This window comes from Leuresthes tenuis, unplaced genomic scaffold, assembly GCF_036924035.1.
Source record: "Leuresthes tenuis unplaced genomic scaffold, fLeuTen1.0.hap1 SCAF_14, whole genome shotgun sequence".
Taxonomy (NCBI): Eukaryota; Metazoa; Chordata; class Actinopteri; order Atheriniformes; family Atherinopsidae; genus Leuresthes; species Leuresthes tenuis.
The window spans coordinates 2,719,892-2,740,379 of record NW_027325368.1 but is presented as its reverse complement, the minus strand read 5'-3'; the positions used below and the strand labels follow the sequence as shown (position 1 = coordinate 2,740,379).

Sequence of the window (20,488 nt, the reverse complement as noted above, 5' to 3'; positions counted from 1 at the left end):
TGTCTTTGTTTTTCACTCTTTACTGCCTCTCAGTCACCAACAGATCCATCTACTCATGGAAGAAAGACGTTAGATTAATTGAAGCCGTAATTCTTCACCATCTGGAATTGATTTGATTCACAACCTGAATTCTCACTCCTCCCAGAAGAAAACGTTGAATCTTTAAGCAGACGCAGGCCTCAGTGTGAATACTTTAAAGGGGAACTCCAGTGTTTTTAAACCTTATTTCTGGCATGAAATACGTTCACCAGCTGTTGGACCTGGAAGTCTGGGAAAGGTTGACTTTGATTTAGATTCCCAACAGAATAGAAGATTAAAGCAGATTAAAAGCAGAGGTTTTGACAAACTTTTCTTTCTCCGTAGAGAAAATTTTCTCCTGCATAGTTTCTAATAGTTTGCATAATGTTGTAATTAAAGGGGAACTCCGGTGTTTTTAAACCTTATTTCTGGCATGAAATACGTTCATCTGCTCACTGAGAACAGTTTGGTGAAAGTCGGCGTCCTTCGGAAGATATTTAGATAACTGGAGATCCATATAACGGAGTGAACGGGGCTTAGAGGATGCAGCCTCTAAATAAGGCATTATCTGTCTTTATTTCACCAATACTTTAAGAAGAATGAATGAATGAACGTGTGCTATAGCTCTGTTAGCTCATAGCTGCTGTTATGTGGCTACTTGCAGCTATAGGAGAGCTAACGGAGGGATTTCTACACAGGCACTCTACTGGGACCACTTCATCCACACGCCCCCCTGCAGCACAGTTTATTCACTCCGTGCTCTGTGACAGTCGGCTAACTTCACACAGAGTTTGCTGCTGATAGTTTTGTGCAACATGGCAGGATATTTATCAGATTTTGACGACTTTGAGTAAGATGGACGTTCTTACCGGAGTGAATGAGCTGTGCACAGAAAACACATTTAACATCAACTGCAGTGAGACAGAAACTGTAATTAATGTCATTCAAGTTTCACATCAACTGTTGTGTTGTTGCCAGTTTGGTGACAAATGTACCCTTTTACAATCATAAGGGTTTAGTGTTTGGAGGAGAAGATTCTGATCTTATAATATACTGTTTTTATTCACAAAACTATCAGCAGCAAACTCTGTGTGAAGTTAGCCGACTGTCACAGAGCACGGAGTGAATAAACTGTGCTGCAGGGGGGCGTGTGGATGAAGTGGGCCCAGTAGAGTGCCTGTGTAGAAATCCCTCCGTTAGCTCTCCTTTAGCTGCAAGTAGCCACATAACAGCAGCTATGAGCTAACAGAGCTATAGCACACGTTCATTCATTCATTCTTCTTAAAGTATTGGTGAAATAAAGACGGATAATGCCTTATTTAGAGGCTCTAAGCCCCGTTCACTCCGTTATATGGATCTCCAGTTATCTAAATATCTTCTGGATGGATGAAGTGGTCCCACCTCGATGCACTTCCCAGGGATGAAAGACGATCTCCAGTCTGGAGGCTTTGCAGCGCTTTGAGTTTGTCTTTTGCAGGTTTCTGTGTTTTCACAGCTGTTCCGTTCTCCTTCAGGAGCTGAGGAAGCCCTCCTACGCAGAGATCTGCCAGCGGGTGAAGGACACCCCGACATCATCACAGCAACCGCCGACCCCCAAGGAAGCCAAGCCAACCTGTGCTGCCTCCACAGCCGAGGACAGGAAGTGCACTGACGCCCCCACCCCCTCAGGGGAGGCCAAAGCCAGAGAGACATACCACCCCTGCTCCAAACCCGGCTCGGCGGCCGTCACCACAGGCAGACCCTTAAAAGAGGCCCGGAGGCCAGCCGGGCGGTGGGCCTCCCCGCCCCCACATCCAGGGAAAACCCCTAGCAAAGATCCCCACAATAATACCCCACCCAAGTCCCCGCAGTAGGGCGGCTCCCGGTCCTCCACGCCCCCCCACTGCGCTCCACAGATGCGTTTGAAAAAAGGAAAATAAGTCAGGGCTACTCAGTTCATCAACCCCAGAACCACCAGTAACAAACAAGCATAGAGGACGCCTTCTTTTCTGGATCAGGGCTTGCAGACAAAAAGCACTTTACTGTGCATGTAGAGCACCGTTTCTTTCATTTTATTCTATTTATTTGCTGTTTTTGTTTTAATTTCCAGTTTTACTTTGCGTTTCCGTTGTGTCGACCTGCGAGTCGGGACAACCAACACCCAGATTTATTGGCTCTGCTCTGGCCTTGTGGGATTAAATCGGTCTTTTGTGTGGAGCAGCAGGGCATTGTTGGAAGAAACCCCAGAGGATGATGGGAAAGAGTGCTTGAAACGAACTCCCTTTTGTTTGCTTTTCATACTGACGGGTTTGTCTGCATGTTGGGTGGCACCGTTGTGCAGCTTAATGTAGCTTAATTATGGTTCATTATTGGTAGAGGATACATTTCTGCATCCATATGCAACCGAACATCTAACTCCTGTCAGACGAAGGCTTCGGCGATTGTTGTTTTTCTGAGTTATTTACACTAGAAGACTTTTTTGGCTGTGTTTGCAGACTGTTGGTGCAGTTACTGATTATCACGGCTGGGTTTGGGCTCAGCGTCTTCTTCCTCTAATCCTTCTCTCTGTAAGGAATCGCCTCCCTGTGCTGATCTCTTTAGTTTTTTTTAACGACGGCTTGTATCTAACGGCTCATCCGACAAAAGCTTTCCTTAAAGACGAGTTGGGAACCGATCAATCTGTTGGAAATTGAAAGTTGATGCGCTTTTGTATTTGTTTCGCTGTGCAGGAACCAAAAACCTTGTTGTTATTTGGTCAGCTGTCCGTCACTCTGGCTTCCTGCAGGGTTCTCAGCGGGTTTGTGTGGAAGGAAGAAAGGAAGTGAGACACCAGGTGGGTTTAAGGCTGATGAAATGATAAAAAATGGCTTCCCTCTCATCCGAGGTGAGAAAACAGCGGCAACCAGTTAGAGGGAAATCAACACTACCCGCCCCTCAGATGCTCGGTGAGCTCACCGAATATCTGGCGTCCAACACGGAGGCGGCGGCGCTTCTGGTCATTCGCACGTTTCTAGTTCTCTCTCAAAGATACGGTGCTAGGCGTCCAATCCTGGACTCAGCTGCGGCTCGAAATACTTGATTTACATCCGTAAAACCTTATTCGCACCGGTGGCGTTTTCCCAGACTTTTCTCAGACTTGCGGGCGAATTTGTTGGATTTTTCCGACCTGAAGACGGCGGGAGAATTGAGTCCCGATGGTCAGCAGATTGGAACAGGACCTCGTCTCGTGGAAGCCTTTTTGTTCTCCTTGTGATGCTTGTGGAACGCGGCGCTGAAAGTGGCGTTTTCTTTCGTCCCAGCAGCTGGTGCAGACCTGCGGTGATTGGGTGTCAGGCAGGTGTGTGCACGTGTGCGCGTGCACGTGTGTAACCGATGAATATGGAAAGTGAGAAGGTTGAGACGACCTGAAGTATTTTTGTATTCCACTTACAGCGATGGGTGGGTTTCTTTGTGTTCTGGATCGTGAAAGAAGAACCGAACGTCCTTTAAATATTTCCGTGTTTTCAAACCGGTGAAAGAATCGAGCAGCTGAAACGTTCGGCTCCTCCTGCTTCCTCTTCATCGAGTCTTCGCCCGTTGGGTCTTTGTTTTTATGTCCTGATTTTCTCCTTTTCTCTTCTTCCTCTGAGTGTTTGATGTTGAAGAAGTGGAAAAGATTGACCGGCGCACTCCAGAGTTGGATGTGCTGAAGGATGCAGGTTATGAATCACCTGGGAAACCTTCTCCGGGGGGGGGGGGGGGGGGCAGTTGTTGAACTTGTGGTATTAACTTTGCTTTGGAAGTCTGTCTACTGTAGCAGCCACTGCGGCAGATAACCAATCAGATCTTTAAATGTATAAAAAGTAAAACTGTAATCCTTATAAAAATGTCTAAATGAATGTTTTTGGGACATAAAAAGCCGGATGTGACCCCCCCCCCCCCCTCCCATGTTCAGGTTAATCTTTCAGTTTTCACCTTAAGATGCAAAACACCCTTAAATAAACCACTTTACTACACAGCATCTGCGGTGGGAAACCTCGCAGGTCTCGCTCAAGTCTTCCTGCAACGCAAAGCATTCTGGGTAATCCCACTTAGAGGGAGCAGGAGCCTGTCTGCAGGGGGCAGAGCTTCTTTAAAGGTTGCTGGATAGAAAACGCCTGCAGTCCTGGTCAGAGCTGCTTTTGATTTGGACCCTAAAGCTTGAGTTCGGTTTAAACTCTCTTCTGAAGGACTGAGACGCACTCGGATGGTTTGGTTTCTTTTTTCTTTTCTTTTCTCCTCATCAGTGGAAATGGTAAAAGAGTTGAAAACAACCATATCCACCTATTTATATAAAGCAGTGCTGTTTATTCCATGAGAAATATCATTAAGTTTCCTTTTTGTTTTTGTGGGAGAATGAAAAAAAACACGCAAAATGTTGGAAAAAGAGAAAAAGAATCCATCCAGTGTTCGAGAAACTTGAATTTTATTTAAACTTGAAAAATGACTTTGCCTTAACTTTTATACAAGATGAGCATAGAGTTTATTTCCCCCCAAAACGTTGAGGAGGCGTGACGCATGGAGAGGACAGATCCAGCAGCAGTTCCTTTCTTTCTGTAAAGCGTACGAAAAGGAGTGGTTTGGATTGTTCTTTAGGTTCCTTGTTTAATAGTTTCAGGTGGTTTATTTTTGAGGGGGGGGGGGGGGGGGGGGTGTAAACCTTGTAAATGCAACTAGTCGATACTGTATTAAACCTGTGCACTTTGAAGTGTGTGCTTTGCTTGTACAGTTGTAAATACTCAGAAAAATATAAGAGGTACCTTAAAATGATTATAAAAATATATTGATCCTTGTTAACTATAATGTCGCTGTTGAGCTGGATGTAGGATATAAAAACATGTGTTTGTTGTGCTTTTGGAGACGTTTTCCTTTGACTTTTTTTGATGTTTTTGGGTGATTTCTGCTCCGCTCGGCAGGTCGTCTGATTGTACATTTCTGTTGATTGTTTGTTGTCTTCATTCCATTTCTGTGGGCCGTAACCCCGCCCTCCTCCTCCTCCTCCTCCTCTTCCTCACTGTGCACAATTTGGAAGGAGCCTGTGGTCCCACCGAGCATCTCACAAAGCTGAGTGTCCACCAGCATCCTCTTTACAGCGCCGGCCTCTCCTTTTCCCGCTCTTTGTGCATCTTTAGAGGAACTTTGCTTTGTTTTTCAGCGCCAGGGTCTCAGAGTCTGAATGCAGAAGCTGCTCAGCAAGAAAAGCACTACATATCTAAGGTTGAATTAGATGTAAAAGCAAAAGGCATGATGGGATATATCTTCAGGTAGATCTTAACACTAATACTGCTAACATTTCTAGCTGTGACACGTTCGTATGCGACTCCAGTATTTAATCAAACTGCATTGTGTTAGATGGGCGGCATGACGAGGCAATATTTAGAGCCACAGGGATGAAAAAAGAGCTGTTTTTGGGAATAAATGTGTCTGAGGGGGGGTGAGAGGCTGCCTCTGCTTCAGACTTAAACAGCCAACAGTCTTTGAAGCTCATCGGCATTCATCTCTTGTTGAAATGGGAACGAAACCTTCCTGAAAAATGCCATAATTAGACTTCTGTATCAAGGTAAAGCGGTGGTGCTGATTGGTCCGTTCACAGCGGGATCAGAGCTGGGTTTGCTGTCTCCAGACATTCCAAAAACACTTGTTTTAGATTCTCAGTGTGGATGAAAAGGTGTAATCCAGGAGGTTCTCAGCCAGGTTAGCGTGTCTTTAGTTCGGTTTCACCACCTTCGGCAGGTTTTCCTCTCACTTTTGGGTCTGTCGGCGCCAGAGGATCAGACCCTGAACGGCTTTTTTTCAGGGCGAAGGAGAAAGGAAGCCCTGAAGAAAGAGAAAGCCGAAGTAGGAGTTCCTGAGCTGCTGTTGCAAAGAGCGATGCTTGATGGACACGTCTCAGTTTTGTCCTCCTGCTGTGTGACGATCAAAAGGGAAACCTTCACAGCTTCAGCTTGTGCAGCAGGTGGCGCCGAAGGGGGAAAGTCTTTGCCAAACGCCGCCAGGTGATGCAGCGTTCTGGGCCCCTGAAGTGTACATTTTGGGCCTTATTTGTTGTGGCAGTTTGAGCAAAGAGTTTCCCACCCGAGGGTCCATATTCCTGCTAAACCAGACGTAAATCCGCCAAAAACGTTGGTGTTTTGTACTAATTTCCTCTTCTGATTGATTTGAGGTTTTCCTGTCGATGTTAATCAGCCTAAATGTCTTCTTCTTCTTCTTCTCCTGAGAAATAAATGTACAAATGATTTTCTTTGTTTTGTTTTGGTGGAGTTGAGATGCAACGAGCTCTACTGGAATCACCTTTTTTTTTGTTTCACGGGGAGTTTTCTGGCACATACAGAACAGCAACCGTCTGTTCAAACCTTCTGATCACATGTGGACAAAAAAAACACACAATACCGGTGCCATTATTCAACTTGACTGGGCAGTTTAACCTGTACATACATAGCTGAGTGCTCGCCATCTTGGACTTTTCTTTCACCTTTCGTGTGGTTTTTAAAAGTTTGTCTTTCTGTCCCGTTCCTGGAGGAAACGTGAGCGTGAACCCACTGACTGGAGGCCGATCCGGCGCCGCTGGAGGCCGATCCGGCGCCGCTGGAGGCCGATCCGGCGCCGCTGGAGGCCCATCCGGCGCCGCTGGAGGCCGATCCGGCGCCGCTGGACTGTGAATGTGTGCATGTGTGGAATAACTAAACCCAGAAATGAAGACCGGGGCGAAAGGTGACTGTTGAGGGGAGGGCGGTGCCTCGGACTGGATGGCGCCGCCCGGGTTGGGCCGGCTCTGCACGCCTCGGCGGCCTCGCTGACTCAAACACTCGTTAAATGAGCTCTTTTTACTCGTGGACTTCTGCATGGAGCGTCACGTCATATCAGCCTGTCGGTCGCCTCGGCCTCCTGCTCCTCAGCCCATTTTGACAGTGCCATTTTGTTTTTTTTCCCTTAAGGGTCGCATCTTGTCTGGAAGAAATTGACCCCGAGGGGTTGGTTCTTGCTTTGTTTATCAGAAAAATATGACAATGAATGCACAACAACTGACTGGAAGCAGATTCTTTATCAACTCACTGTGGTTTAACTCATTAACACTCTTACTGTGCTACGCTAGCAGCTGTGGACAATCGAAGACTCCCCGTTTGTTGGGGTTTGGACAGATAAACTAACACGTGGCACGGAGGCTGTGATTAAGAGGGCTTCTTTTATTTTTCATTCTGTTCTCTTTTGGTTTTTTGTTCCCTTATTGTTATGTTTTGGGTCTTTTCTTCCATCAAGACTGGAATCAAGCGTAAATGTCGGCTATAGATAATTTAAGTTACTCTCGTGTCATGATGTAAAACTGTCTAATTTGGAGAAAAAAATGTAGCTTACTGAAAAATAAAGATTTAGGCACTGTTCAGGAGCCGCTGTCCTTTCTTGCATGTGTGTTTTAACAGTTTTAATCGTGTTTTTAACCAGTTATGTTGATTGATTAAAAACTTCTGCATTTAACCACAGAGAAGAGCTGAACATTCATCAGTTTTTCTTTGGACAATTTCAGCTTTTTCACTCATTTTCTGTCCAGAGGAATGTGTTTTTTCTTTGTTCAGCCACTGAACTCTGAGCTATGAAGCATTCAGGCAGAAAAAAGGCTCCTAACTCAAGGGATGAACCAGTGTTGTGTCGACACAGAACAGACAACTTAGCAAAGAAGCCGTTTTAAACTGGATCTTTAGGCACTTTGTTACAAAGACACATCATTTGTTCCCATTTCTTTAGCTGCATCTATGAAAAACAGCAAAGAAAACACAGTTTGACAGACAGAAAATAGGATTTCTGCAGCAACAAGGTGATTCCCAAAGAGCTATTAGCTGAAAACTTGGCATATCTCAGCATGGTGTGCAGTGGGTCCTTAAAACATTTGAGGAAACTGGACAAGTGGAGGACAAAAGAAGAAGTGTCAGGCCTAAAAAACTATCTACAGCAGATGAACAGGATCTGAAAGTGATGTCCTTAAGAAAGAGGAAAAAATCCAGCTGTGACCTGACAGGACCTGAGAGATGCATCTGGACCTTCAGCTGATCCATCTACTGTTGGCCCAAGCCTCATCAGAAATGGTCTCCATGGAAGGGTGGCTGTCAAGAAGCCGTTCTTAAGGAAGGGAAACAGGGAGAAAAGGCTGAGCTGTGCCAAATGACACAAGAAGTGGACTGAAAATCAGTGGCAACAGGTCTTATGGAGGGATGAATCCTCCCCAGAGCCCGGACCTCAACATTATTGAAGCAGTGTGGGATCATCTGACAGAGAACGGAACAAATATCATCCCTTAGTGAGAGGTTTTAAATGATGTGCACAAAAGAAGTTAGCAACAGCGCTAAAGGTACAGCAGTGTTTGGTTGTTAGATACTTCTCACTGTTAGCTCGAATATTCACCTTCTCAGACCTGTATTTCTTCTTCTACTGTTTCTTTTTTTGTCTAATTAACTGTCAGGGATTCATTTCTAACTACTTTTATTTTCTCTCTTCTTTTCCTCTTTGTTTGTTCAGCTCTCGGACTTTGGGTTGTTTTTGTCTCCGTCCTCATTCTTCACATCATTCTTTGATTTCTCACTTATTTGAGTTTTAATCTTTGAATCTGTTTATTCGTTCATTAATTCGGTTCATAGACATTGAAAGTCCAGTTCTTCTGATGATCTGAACAGTTACAGTTTTTACTGAAACTTCAAGTGTTTCAAGTCTCTATGCTAAATATTTAAAAAGAGTTAAAATGACAGTTGATTTAACTTCTAAACATGCATCATTGGCCACATTAATCCCCCACAGCCTCCATCTGTTCCAGCAGAACAGCATGAAATGATGAAAACACTTTATATCACAACAGTTTTCCCAGCTGGAAGCTGCGTCTGATAACTTTGAACCAAACTTACGCTGCTGATGCTCTCGTGTCTGATTGGAAGCAAACAGCTGCTGCAAAGAGAGAAACAAGAAGAGCTTGTTTCGTAAGTCTTAAATCTGCACGTCGATGTACTTTGGGGCTCAAAATATACTTGATCTATAACTATCCCTGCGCACCTGAAAATGACCTGAAGTCGTGGCGTCTGAAACGATCGTATCAAAAGCAGAAGATGAACCAGAGCAGATCAGTACTTTCAGGTCATTTCCAGTCACCAGCGGTGTTCCCCAGGGTTCTGTACTGGGGCCCCTCCTGTTCATCGTTTACTTGCTTTCACTGCTGTGTGGATGACACCCAGCTCCACTTCTCCTCCATGTCCGCCGCTCCTCTCTGATTGGATAGCTGCAATAAAACGCTGGTTCACAGCTAAATCGACCAAATCCAAAGGTTAACAGTCGGATCTTAAATACAGACGATTATTATCTCAGGTTAAGAGTATGGGTGTCACCCTCGATAGCACTCTGTCTCATAAAGCTCACATAAATAACGTAATCTGCTCCGTTTACTGTCATCTTTGCCATATAAATCGTCTCTTTCACACAGTTGCATCCCTTTAAATTACTTTAACTCACTTCTCTTTATCAAGTCCTTACAGACTCCAACTGGTCCAGCTCTCCGGTCCAGAACCGTATTATTACCAGAACCCCATCAGTAACCAGATCAGCCCCGTCCTGATAGATCTTCAAACACTGCTCTGATTTTAAAATCCTCCTCCTTACCTTCAAGGCCATTCAAAACCTTTCCCTCCCATAGCTTCCCACCTGGAATCTGTAACATAGACTCTTTCCTTCTTCAAATCAATGCTGAAAACTTGTGATTTTATATGATTTATTTGTTATTCCCACCTTGTTTTTACATTCTCTGAATATTATTAACTGCACATTGTTATATTTTTCATCTTTTGCAGTGTAAAGTGACCTCGGATGTCGTGAAAGACGCTTATAAATAAAGTGCATCATCATCATTATTATTGGAAAGCTTTTGTTTACAAAGCGAGCCACATGACCTTATCGTGAAGGTGGGCTGAGGAGCCACCAGGTGGCGTCCTGCTCCCACCGTCTTCCATCAGCAATGTGCAGTCAGGTCATGGTGATGTTTCTTAGCTCTGCAGCTTACAGTAACGTCTCCTTTTGGGTGAACACTGGCAACCATCCATCAGATGATCCGGACCTTTGGCAAAGACTGGAAAAAGTAGAAGAATCCCTTCGATGCTGCTGTGATAAACTGAAGATGCACAGCTACAGATCCGGTGTGTTGACACACAAACAGAAGGCCAATTCTCTCCTAGGATCTTTCTCGAGTAAATTAATGACCAGAAGTAAAGTCTGAGACCAGTACTGAGTTGTTAGAACTGCTGGGAGGCACTTGAAGCTAGCAGTTCCCCCCCTGCTTCCCTTCTTTATGCTAAGCTAAGCTAACTAGCTGCTTCTTCACGTTTATGTGACAGAAACCAAAATTCAAGGCGTGCTTCTCTCTTGCAGAGACTTTATTTCCCACAAAGATTCATTTCACACTTTGTTTTCTTTGCCTGCACCAGATGAATTTGGACCTAAAAGACACACACTTTTTCTTTTGGATGTCACCTGGCAGCAGACTGAAGCTTCCACCTGTAGGATGTGAAACTGAGGGTCACCCAGAAGGTCAAACTAAACCCGTTTACTTCACGTTTAACTTCGTCCACACACCATCTCGTCCAAGTTCAGGGTCAGAAATAAGGAAAAGTCTCAAATAAAGCTGCGGATCTTTGAAGCTGCTGCAGTTTTAATCTTTTTATCTGAGCTGGTGAGAGCAGGAAGCCTCTGGGTAAGATATGATGGGTCTGTTGTCACTGCTTGGAGCAGAGAGGCATGAAGAAGATGATGATTGGTGTGAAAAACACTGCGATAATATGCCCGAAACATCAGGCCACAGGTGTTGAAACATGTTTCAAACATGCCCACCTTTACTAAAAGGTGAGTTGGATCAGCTCCTGTTCCTCCATCCATTCATTTTCTGTACCAGACAGATGGATGGATGGATCTGGCGCCCTCTGATGGTTGATCAGTTTGATCGTTTTTAAAAGATGTCGACCTCAACACAGCTTCTTTTGTCTGAGACTGATGAAAACACACCAGATAATTCGTGTAAGTTCAGTTAATGATGTCTTCAGTCTGTTCGGTCACCTGCAGTAAATCATACCTGCCTGAGGTGTAAAGTCAGCAGCATTTAGCACGAGACACACCGGAAGTGAGAAGACTTTGGATCTATAGCTACAGATGGAAAGAAAATAGCTTTAAGGTGGGCTTTCGGGTATTTTTAGTGTTCTCAAAACACAATTTTAAAGGAAAATATTTCTTTCTAGTTGAATAAACGTTCATTTTTTTAATACTTGGCTTAAGTTATACCGTCTAAATAATTAAACAGATAAAAGGGTATCTGCTCCCGTTCAAACTGCTGATTGTTTTCTTCATTTGGGAAAAAAATGCTGAAAATGTTAAAATTTCAATACAACATGCTGCTTCCTGTCTAGCAAAGAAATGTAGGACATCATTGGAATATTAGTCAAAATCTATTTTTAAAAAACAACAAAATGTTGTGATAATACACAGAATTAATTCTTTTTATTGTTATTTACATACTAACACAGCTTTAAGATGAATTCCTCCCCCTCCTTTTCCTGGGTGTAACAGGTGCGACAGGTGGTGCATTTACTTTGAAAAGCAGAGAACCGGAAGCGGCAGCGGCAGGTTCCGTGCAGCTTGACGCTTGTTTGCGGCGGACGCACAGCGCCGCTGCCGCACACGGAGCGACACGCTGAGACGCGCTCTGACTCACTTTGGATTTTGGGGGTTTCGAGGAGAAGCTCGTGGAGACGAAACAGGGAGGAAAGAGCCGGGAAGCGCAGATTTGAGTCGCTTTTTGTCGGAGGAATGGCGGACCGGGACCCGGTGCCGCTTCCCGCGGAGGTGCGGGCCAAACTGGCCGAGCTGGAGCTGGAGTTGTCGGAGGGTGAGTACTTGCGTTTCCCCGCTGAGCTCGGCTCGGTGGGCTGTTTGGAGAACTGTTCGGGCTCAGAGTTTGTGCAGCGAGGACGTAAAGTGCTGCCACAAGTTCAAGTCCACATTATTAATGGATACACGCACGCGCGCGCGCATGCAGCCGTGTCGCGTGGACGTGTCGGTGGTTTGGATGCAGGGATGTGGTGTTTTGGTGGTGTTTAGGAGGAATGGAAACACCTGGCGTGCTGTGGGAGGACAACTGCACGAATAACAGCGTCTCATTAGAGATTAAACCCGAAGGATGGACTCAAAATGCACATTTCAGAGCGGTATACTCAATATGCGCCCTGGATTTCAAGTAATATCACAACCATGACAACATTAGTCTTCATACCAATGCATCTGAGCTCTGATGAACCTGAGATGAATTCACAAGTGCCTCAAATAAGTTCCACGACTCGTGAAAATGCGAAATATTTTCCATTAGCAGTGATTAAAAACGCAGAAAAACACCGATTTTTGTTGTTGCTGCAAATGAGTTGTTCCTAATCTCTCCATCACGGCAGATAAAAATAAAAACCACGGCATTAAATGCACTTTAAAGCCCCCACCGAGCGCTGGGGGGCATCGCAGCCCCCAGTGGGACCATCGCAGGAATGCTGCTGAGCTTTCTGATGTTTGGGGTTGTCAATAAGAAGTTGTCATGCTGGAGGAGAGCTGCATGCTGCTTAGATTATGTGCAGCTGTTACCACACTCAGTTTTCACATGACACACTGCAGCCAGGCAGCTTTTCGGGGAGGGTGGGGTGAATGATAGCCATTATATCCCAGCTTTTTGCTTCATAATACTACAGTGTAGAGTTTACAGGAGGCTGAGGTATTGATTTTCTCATTAGCTCCCCGCCTCTCTCCCGCTTTATCTTCCTCGTCTTCTTTCCCAGATTGATATGTCACGTTGCTGCAGACGCACTCTCAGCCTGGAGAGTATCACAGTGTCATATTTCAGCTGCCTGTGAGCAGTGTTTTCCCCGTTTCTCATGGAGTCTGCAGGCTTCGCTGGGCTCAGCCATGTATGGAGAAGGAAAGAGGAAAAAAGGAGGAGGGTGGGGGTTAAACAGCTGACTGCAAATCCTCGCAGCACATTTTAATGTTTCCACTGCTGCAAATGCAGCTTTCAGAAGATGAGAGAAAGTGCAGGGATGCGGGGGGGGGGGGGGGTGACACGACACGACACACATTAATTTTGAATTTCCCTTCGTACAAACAAGTGTCTCTGAGGTAAACGGGGTCAGATGCCCCGTTACGTTTTTTAAATGCTTAGTTTACGCTGCACAGAGAACACAAAGCTGCCCCTCATCCTGCAGACTTCGACCTAAATTTTCAATTTCCACAAACCCCCCCAAGAACACGCCACAGTCAACACTCAGGTGTCTGCAGAGCGTCACAGGGACCTGTCCCCCCCCCCCCCCCCCCCCCCCCCCCCGCACACGTCTGGAGGTGGGAAACGGCCTCACGGCGCCGCTCATGTGGGCCTCTTGGCGGTTGTTTCGGTTGGTGTCACCTGAGCGGGAAGCAGAAACGAGTGCAGAATCAGGGAAAACCTGCAGAAACAACAGGAGAAAGTCATGGATCTGGGTTTCTCGGGGCTCTCAGATCAAATAGAGACGCTTCTGGTTGGATGCCTTGCTCAAGGGAAGCTCAGTTCTGTGGTTTTTACCCGTTCTCATCCTCCCTTCTTATTGATCTCTCAGAGAGCCTTTCACAGCTCAGGGGTAAACTCAGGGGGGGGGTTTGAAGACACCAGTGAGCGGTGAACCGATCTCAGTGCAGAGAGACCTGCTTCATGCTGACGGCTAAAACTGGAACTTATTCTGTGATTTAACTCTGAAAACTTTTATTTGTGTGTTCAGGGTTTCAGCTCAGGGCTGGGTGAAAGAATAAAGATTAGCTTTCTTTAGTTGAGTTTTCTTCACCATTAGACTTGATTAGATTTGACAGATCTTTGCAGCTCGACAAGCCTTCAGGTTCCAGCTTTAGTTAAACTCTTAAGGAAGGCTGCAATAAATGTCCCCACATGGCATAACTCCACGTGTCGGTAACGTCCCCACATGTCTGTAACGTCCCCCACATGTCGGTAACGTCCCCCACATGTCTGTAACGTCCCCCACATGTCGGTAACGTCCCCCACATGTCGGTAACGTCCCCCACATGTCGGTAACGTCCCCCACATGTCGGTAACGTCCCCCACATGTCAGTAACATCTCCAGGTGTCTGTAACGTCTCCACATGTCAGTAACGTCCCCCACATGTCAGTAACGTCTCCCACATGTCGGTAACGTCTCCCACATGTCGGTAACGTCTCCCACATGTCGGTAACGTCTCCCACATGTCGGTAACGTCTCCAGGTGTCTGTAACGTCTCCACATGTCAGTAACGTCCCCCACATGTCAGTAACGTCTCCCACATGTCGGTAACGTCCCCCACATGTCGGTAACGTCCCCCACATGTCGGTAACGTCCCCCACATGTCAGTAACGTCCCCCACATGTCAGTAACGTCCCCCACATGTCGGTAACGTCCCCCACATGTCGGTAACGTCCCCCACATGTCGGTAACGTCCCCCACATGTCAGTAACATCTCCAGGTGTCTGTAACGTCTCCACATGTCAGTAACGTCCCCCACATGTCAGTAACGTCTCCCACATGTCGGTAACGTCTCCCACATGTCGGTAACGTCTCCCACATGTCGGTAACGTCTCCCACATGTCGGTAACGTCCCCCACATGTCGGTAACGTCCCCACATGTCGGTAACGTCCCCCACATGTCGGTAACGTCCCCCACATGTCAGTAACGTCCCCCACATGTCGGTAACGTCTCCCACATGTCGGTAACGTCTCCCACATGTCGGTAACGTCTCCCACATGTCGGTAACGTCCCCCACATGTCAGTAACGTCCCCACATGTCGGTAACGTCCCCACATGTCGGTAACGTCCCCACATGTCGGTAACGTCTCCACGTGTCGGTAACGTCTCCACGTGTCGGTAACGTCTCCACGTGTCGGTAACGTCCCCACGTGTCGGTAACGTCCCCACGTGTCGGTAACGTCCCCACGTGTCGGTAACGTCCCCACGTGTCGGTAACGTCCCCACGTGTCGGTAACGTCCCCACGTGTCGGTAACGTCCCCACGTGTCGGTAACGTCCCCACGTGTCGGTAACGTCCCCACGTGTCGGTAACGTCTCCACGTGTCGGTAACGTCCCCACGTGTCGGTAACGTCCCCACGTGTCGGTAACGTCCCCCACGTGTCGGTAACGTCCCCCACGTGTCAGTAACGTCCCCACGTGTCAGTAACGTCCCCACATGTCGGTAACGTCCCCACATGTCGGTAACGTCCCCACATGTCGGTAACGTCCCCACATGTCGGTAACGTCCCCACATGTCGGTAACGTCCCCACATGTCGGTAACGTCCCCACATGTCGGTAACGTCCCCACATGTCGGTAACGTCCCCACATGTCTGTAACGTCCCCCACATGTCAATAACGTCCCCACATGTCGGTAACGTCCCCACGTGTCAGTAACGTCCCCACATGTCGGTAACGTCCCCACGTGTCAGTAACATCTCCAGGTGTCAGTAACGTCCCCACGTGTCAGTAACGTCCCCACGTGTCGGTAACGTCCCCAGGTGTCAGTAACGTCCCCACATGTCAGTAACGTCTCCAGGTGTCGGTAACGTCCCCAGGTGTCAGTAACGTCCCCAGGTGTCAGTAACGTCCCCACATGTCGGTAACGTCCCCACGTGTCAGTAACATCCCCAGGTGTCGGTAACGTCCCCACATGTCGGTAACGTCCCCACATGTCGGTAACGTCCCCACATGTCGGTAACGTCCCCACATGTCGGTAACGTCCCCAGGTGTCAGTAACGTCTCCACATGTCGGTAACTTCTCCACATGTCGGTAACTTCTCCACATGTCGGTAACTTCTCCACATGTCAGTAACGTCCCCAGGTGTCGGTAACGTCTCCACCCTGGAGGTCTTCTCACTGGAACTGGCCCTCTCCTCCTCTCCTGAGCGAGTTGTGCAGCAGCAGCAGACTGACAGGTTGTCCTTAACTCATGTGGCTGCCGGCTGAATATTAAGCTCTGCAGTTCAGCCCAGATAACAAGCTGTCCACCTCAACACGCTACGGATTACACGCTCATTCACACAGCGTGTGTGTATCTGTGTCCAACCCCAAACGACCTGCAGGCTTTGTGCATTGTTGGAGCTTCTGAATTTGTGTTGCAAACCTTTCTGCCTTCAGGTGCTTCTCCTATCTTCTCGGCTCACTCAGTTCCCAGCAGCAGGTTTAGACTCCTAAATTAGCCCAGTGATTTCATTAGAAGGCATTAACCCTTCCCATTCTGGTAAAATCACCTATCCACGGCACACCCACAGTGAACCTACAGCTGCTTTAGAACCACATGGAGCTTTTTTTTTAAGGTTAACGCTCTAATTACAGTTAAAATCACATGTAAAAGAACCGTGAACACACTGGGAAACACATTCTAGTTCAACAGCTGCACATAAAAGTGATGTTTTACTCAGGTTTATTCTCTTCAGACCCCTCATTGTCACCACTGCATGTCTTCATTACAGCTTGGAGCATAAATGGAGTTTTTTCTGTCTGTTGATCCACATTTTAACCTAAAAAGTCCAATAAAATGCCCAGAACACAGTTCAGATTACAGATTACTGAATTTCCCCGTCTGTCCCGTGCATCGGTGCTCAACAGGCTGCTTCACAGCTGTAGGCAGAAGTGTGCACTTTCTGCACTGCAGACTCTGCTGGATCCAGAGGAGGCGACAGGGAAGCTCCTCGAGTCTCAGATGAGTAAAATAAGAAGGCTGGCTTTAGCTGAACAGCTCAGTTTTAAGAATGTTTCCATGTTCATGTAACAGAGTCCATTATACAGCAGTAATACGTAGATTTATAATTAAACAATCTGTTTAAATAGTTATTACCCGACATGTCTGACCTCCTGAGACTCAGTTTCTGTACCCCAACGTTCACTTTCGAGGGTCCCTCCTATATTTGCCTCTCCCCTTTTTGCTGTTGAACTCCTTGGGAGAGGAAAGCGACACTTTGGCCACAGAAATATCAGAGTTTTAGCCTCTGTTAGCTTGCTAGTGCGCTAACATATTTCTGAGTCATTTAATTTGTATTTGAGCACAATTGACTGGAGGATTTTGTTGTTTTTTTACACCTTTCGTCAGAATAAAAGGAGAAAGATATCCTGGTCTGGGCCTGTTCAGGTTCATAAAAACACTAGAAGCTAACCGGTTACACTCAACTTATGAGAGAGAAGATGCTCCACATCAGGACTGATGCATCCACAATAGTTTTACTGTGAAACGGTGCCTCTGAGGTTTAAATTGATCACATGATGCCTGATTGAAGGCTAGAGAAAGCCTGAAATGCCTTGAAATGTTGTCCTTTGATGTAAAATCTTGTTTCTTGCCAATCGATGATGCAGAGACACTTCAGCTCGTCCTCTCGATATCTCAAAGCCTTCCTTCTGCCCTCTTCCATTTTGTCATCTGTCCAAGTCCAGTTTCTGTGGATTAAATGGATCATAAGTGAAAGATTCAGAACTTCCCGGTATTCCCATCATTTAGTTTGGTCTGTAAGTAGAAGAAAATCAGCCAAATATTAAATGACTGTGGTTGTAAAACAAGAAGATGCCTCACACTTGAGTGTTTGATGTTGATACATCTGATGTTTTTACCTGAAATAGTTGTAAATGGCTGCAGATTTGGAAGCTGGAGACAGAGATGCTGCACAGTTTGAACTGCAGGATGAGTTCATCTCTTTGGGTTTCAGCCTGATGAAGGCATCAGTCAAGGAGGAATCAGTCGTGTTGGAAGAGGAGCAGTCGTCCTTTCACTAATGGAGCTTTGTGGAACTGAAAGGAGCCGTTTCCAGGCAGCGCAGCATCGTTCTCATCAGGCTGCGTCAGCAGGTGGATGAAGGCTGCTTGTTCATTAGCTGCAGACGGATGAAAACTCTTCGGTTTTAGCTGTGCTCTCTTTATTTTCCCGTCCTTCAGCAGCTGGGCTGAAAATGCAACTTTTCTGCCCCTTTTCACTCTTTTATCGCCCTAATAATGCACCTTTGTGACATCAGAGCCACAGCAGCCTGAGGTGGATCAGCCCTGCTGGAACCGGCCCACATTAAGGATGCTTCATGTGATCCAGTCGCTCCTTACTGCAGCTCTGCTTTGGTTGTAAACCTTCTGCTCTCAGCTCCATGCCGGATAAACTCGGTGGACCACACTAACCTTGTGCCCCCACTTTGTTGCGGAATAGAAAGCTGTTCCAGTGTCACGTTTCCATGGTGTCATGGTATCTTTGGCAGGTTTGGACTGATGTTAAAACACAGCAGATTTCCTTCTTTCTGCACGGCTTCGCCCACATCTGGACCTGATAAGCTTTCCGTGTGAGGCTTCAGGAGGCAGAACCCTCCCAGCCTGCCCCTTCCCTGCAGATCTGAGTGTTAACAGCAGGGTGTTTGGACTCTTATCAGCCGCGCTCCGACCCAAACACTCGGCTTTTGCCCACAGAGTAAGTGTAAAAGTGCAGTTTGGAAAGCGTTTAGTCTGTTCCACCAGGCTCTACATGTCCTTATCTCCCCTCAGAATGAACGCAGCTGCAGCTTTTCTGGCGCTTTTGCAGTTTCTTCTGATGAATCCGTCCGTCAGCTCTCATGAGAACAGGCCGGGATGTGACATTTTAAAGGGTTATTCAGCAGATTCTGCCTGCTGCAGAGTGACAGCAGCATCCTAGAGGAGAAATGGATCCCCCTCTGACTGTGATCCAGGATTTTCCTCACATTAATGTTGTGTTTGAGCTCTCTGCAGAGCCCGATCTGAACCTGAATTTGACCAGAACAGAAGCGGCTCTCTTTCTATTACTGGAACATGCACAAATGCTGGCTGTGGAGCTTCGGGGCGGCTGCTGAACCCGCCGGGCCTCCGTAGAGCATCGCAGCTGCTGTGCTTCTCTGGTCAACCTTTAATCAGCTGAGTGTTTGCTGTGGAAAAGAAACAATCGATTTGTTTGCAGCGTAAAAACTGAGACGTTCCAGTTCGGGTCTAAAATGCTGTGTCCAGGCTCAGATGGATGGACCCTGCCTGTAATTCTTTAGCTTGGTCTCACAGAAAGCCAAACTGTGGGATATCTTAGCGTTAATAAAAGGCCAAACTCACTCAGCCTCCTGCTTCAGACTCTAATGTATTCAGCCGTTGACATTTGACTGAATTACTTAGCAGTTATGAGCTAAAAACTACCTTCTCTCAGCTGTCTCGTGTTCTTTTGTGTTCGTTTGGAAGTGCAGCAAACTCTGATATAAAGATGGAAAGCTTCCTTCAGTGAGTTTCAATCAGCTTAATGGCGCCTGTGATTGTTGAAATAACTGCAGGAAGAGGAGCTGTAAGAGGCTTTCAGCTGGTAGTGGTGTCTGTCTGCAGCTGGATGCAGGGATGTGGTGTAGATTTAACAAAAGTAGCCGCAGATTTCCTGCACACACGCACACTTTTATTCCCTGAAAAAAGCTGCTTTCAGCCTGAAGAACAGCTTCTGGAGACCAGCTGTTCGTCATTTCTTATTTTTGTTGCTCCGTAAGCTGGAAGTTTGATAAAGAAGCTTTTTATTAACACATCTGACCCATAATGTGGCATAAAGTTGGATGACAGCACCGTTTATGGCTAAGTAACGAAGGGATATTCGGACTGAGAAAGGAGGACACGTGCACTTTAGACACGACCTTTAAGGCAGAATGTTTTAACTCTTACTTGGAGCTGCTTTGAGGTATTTTCTGCCGACTTGATGAATGTCACCAGCTTCATATGTAGAGTCCAAAGAAGAGAAAAGTAACTTTTACCAAATGAATTGAACTTTTTTAAAGTAGCTTTTTTGATTGTTGGTGCAATGTTTGGTCATTTTTTCACACTTTTGACCTTAAAACAGAAGATGAAAGTGAAATTAGAGTTGATGAGATCTGTTAGAAACAGAAGAGTCATAAAGGAGTTAATTTCTGTTTTTTATTTATCCTTTAAAAGGTATGAAGTCCACAGCAAAGGGAGCGATTCTGTCCCACAGACAGAGCTGTTCTGTGGAGTTTCTTTGCTTCTGATCCAGCATGAAGCACCTGGGATCAGTCAGCTGATCACAGCAGGGTGGTTCTCACAGATCTGAGCACGAAACGACGGCTTCTGCTGCACGAATGGACAGTTTTCACTCATTTCACCTCAACTGTGGTCCAAAGGCAAGAAGTATGCAGTGCAGTCGGTTAATTTTCATTCCTATCTGACCTTTAAGGACTGCTTTAAGACTTTGGCACAGTAACGAGTTCTGAGAGATGCTCTGCTTCACTTTATGTTATCAGACTAAACCAAAGGAGCTGTAACCAGGCTTATGAGTGGTTTACATCAAAGGAAACTGTCCCTAATGTCACTTTAGAGCTCAGAGAGCTAAATCTAAGTGTAGATATTTGCAGGTGGGGTGCATCACAGATTGAAACTTGAGTTGTTTTCAGTTCTTC

The 20,488-nt window shown here is 46.3% G+C and overlaps 2 protein-coding genes across 10 annotated transcripts in view; both read left to right on the top strand.

Annotated features, from left to right (window-relative positions):
• The window catches only part of larp4b (La ribonucleoprotein 4B), a 347,997-nt gene that overhangs the window by 40,895 nt on the left and 286,614 nt on the right, over window positions 1-20,488 (top strand). For 5 of the 6 annotated variants that reach the window (XM_072363381.1, XM_072363379.1, XM_072363378.1 and 2 more), the window contains one exon: window positions 1,533-7,392. In XM_072363381.1, coding sequence (XP_072219482.1) covers window positions 1,533-1,871 — 339 coding nt within the window. In that variant the 3' untranslated portion in view covers window positions 1,872-7,392. Of the gene's footprint in view, window positions 1-1,532; window positions 7,393-20,488 lie in introns of those variants that run through there. The other variant, XR_011907538.1, reaches the window with a different exon arrangement.
• The window catches only part of dip2ca (disco-interacting protein 2 homolog Ca), a 237,009-nt gene continuing 228,193 nt past the window's right edge, over window positions 11,673-20,488 (top strand). For all 4 annotated transcript variants that reach the window (XM_072363342.1, XM_072363340.1, XM_072363341.1 and 1 more), the window contains exon 1: window positions 11,673-11,917. In XM_072363342.1, the coding sequence (XP_072219443.1) occupies window positions 11,839-11,917 (79 nt within the window). In that variant the 5' untranslated portion in view covers window positions 11,673-11,838. The remainder of the gene's footprint in view (window positions 11,918-20,488) is intronic.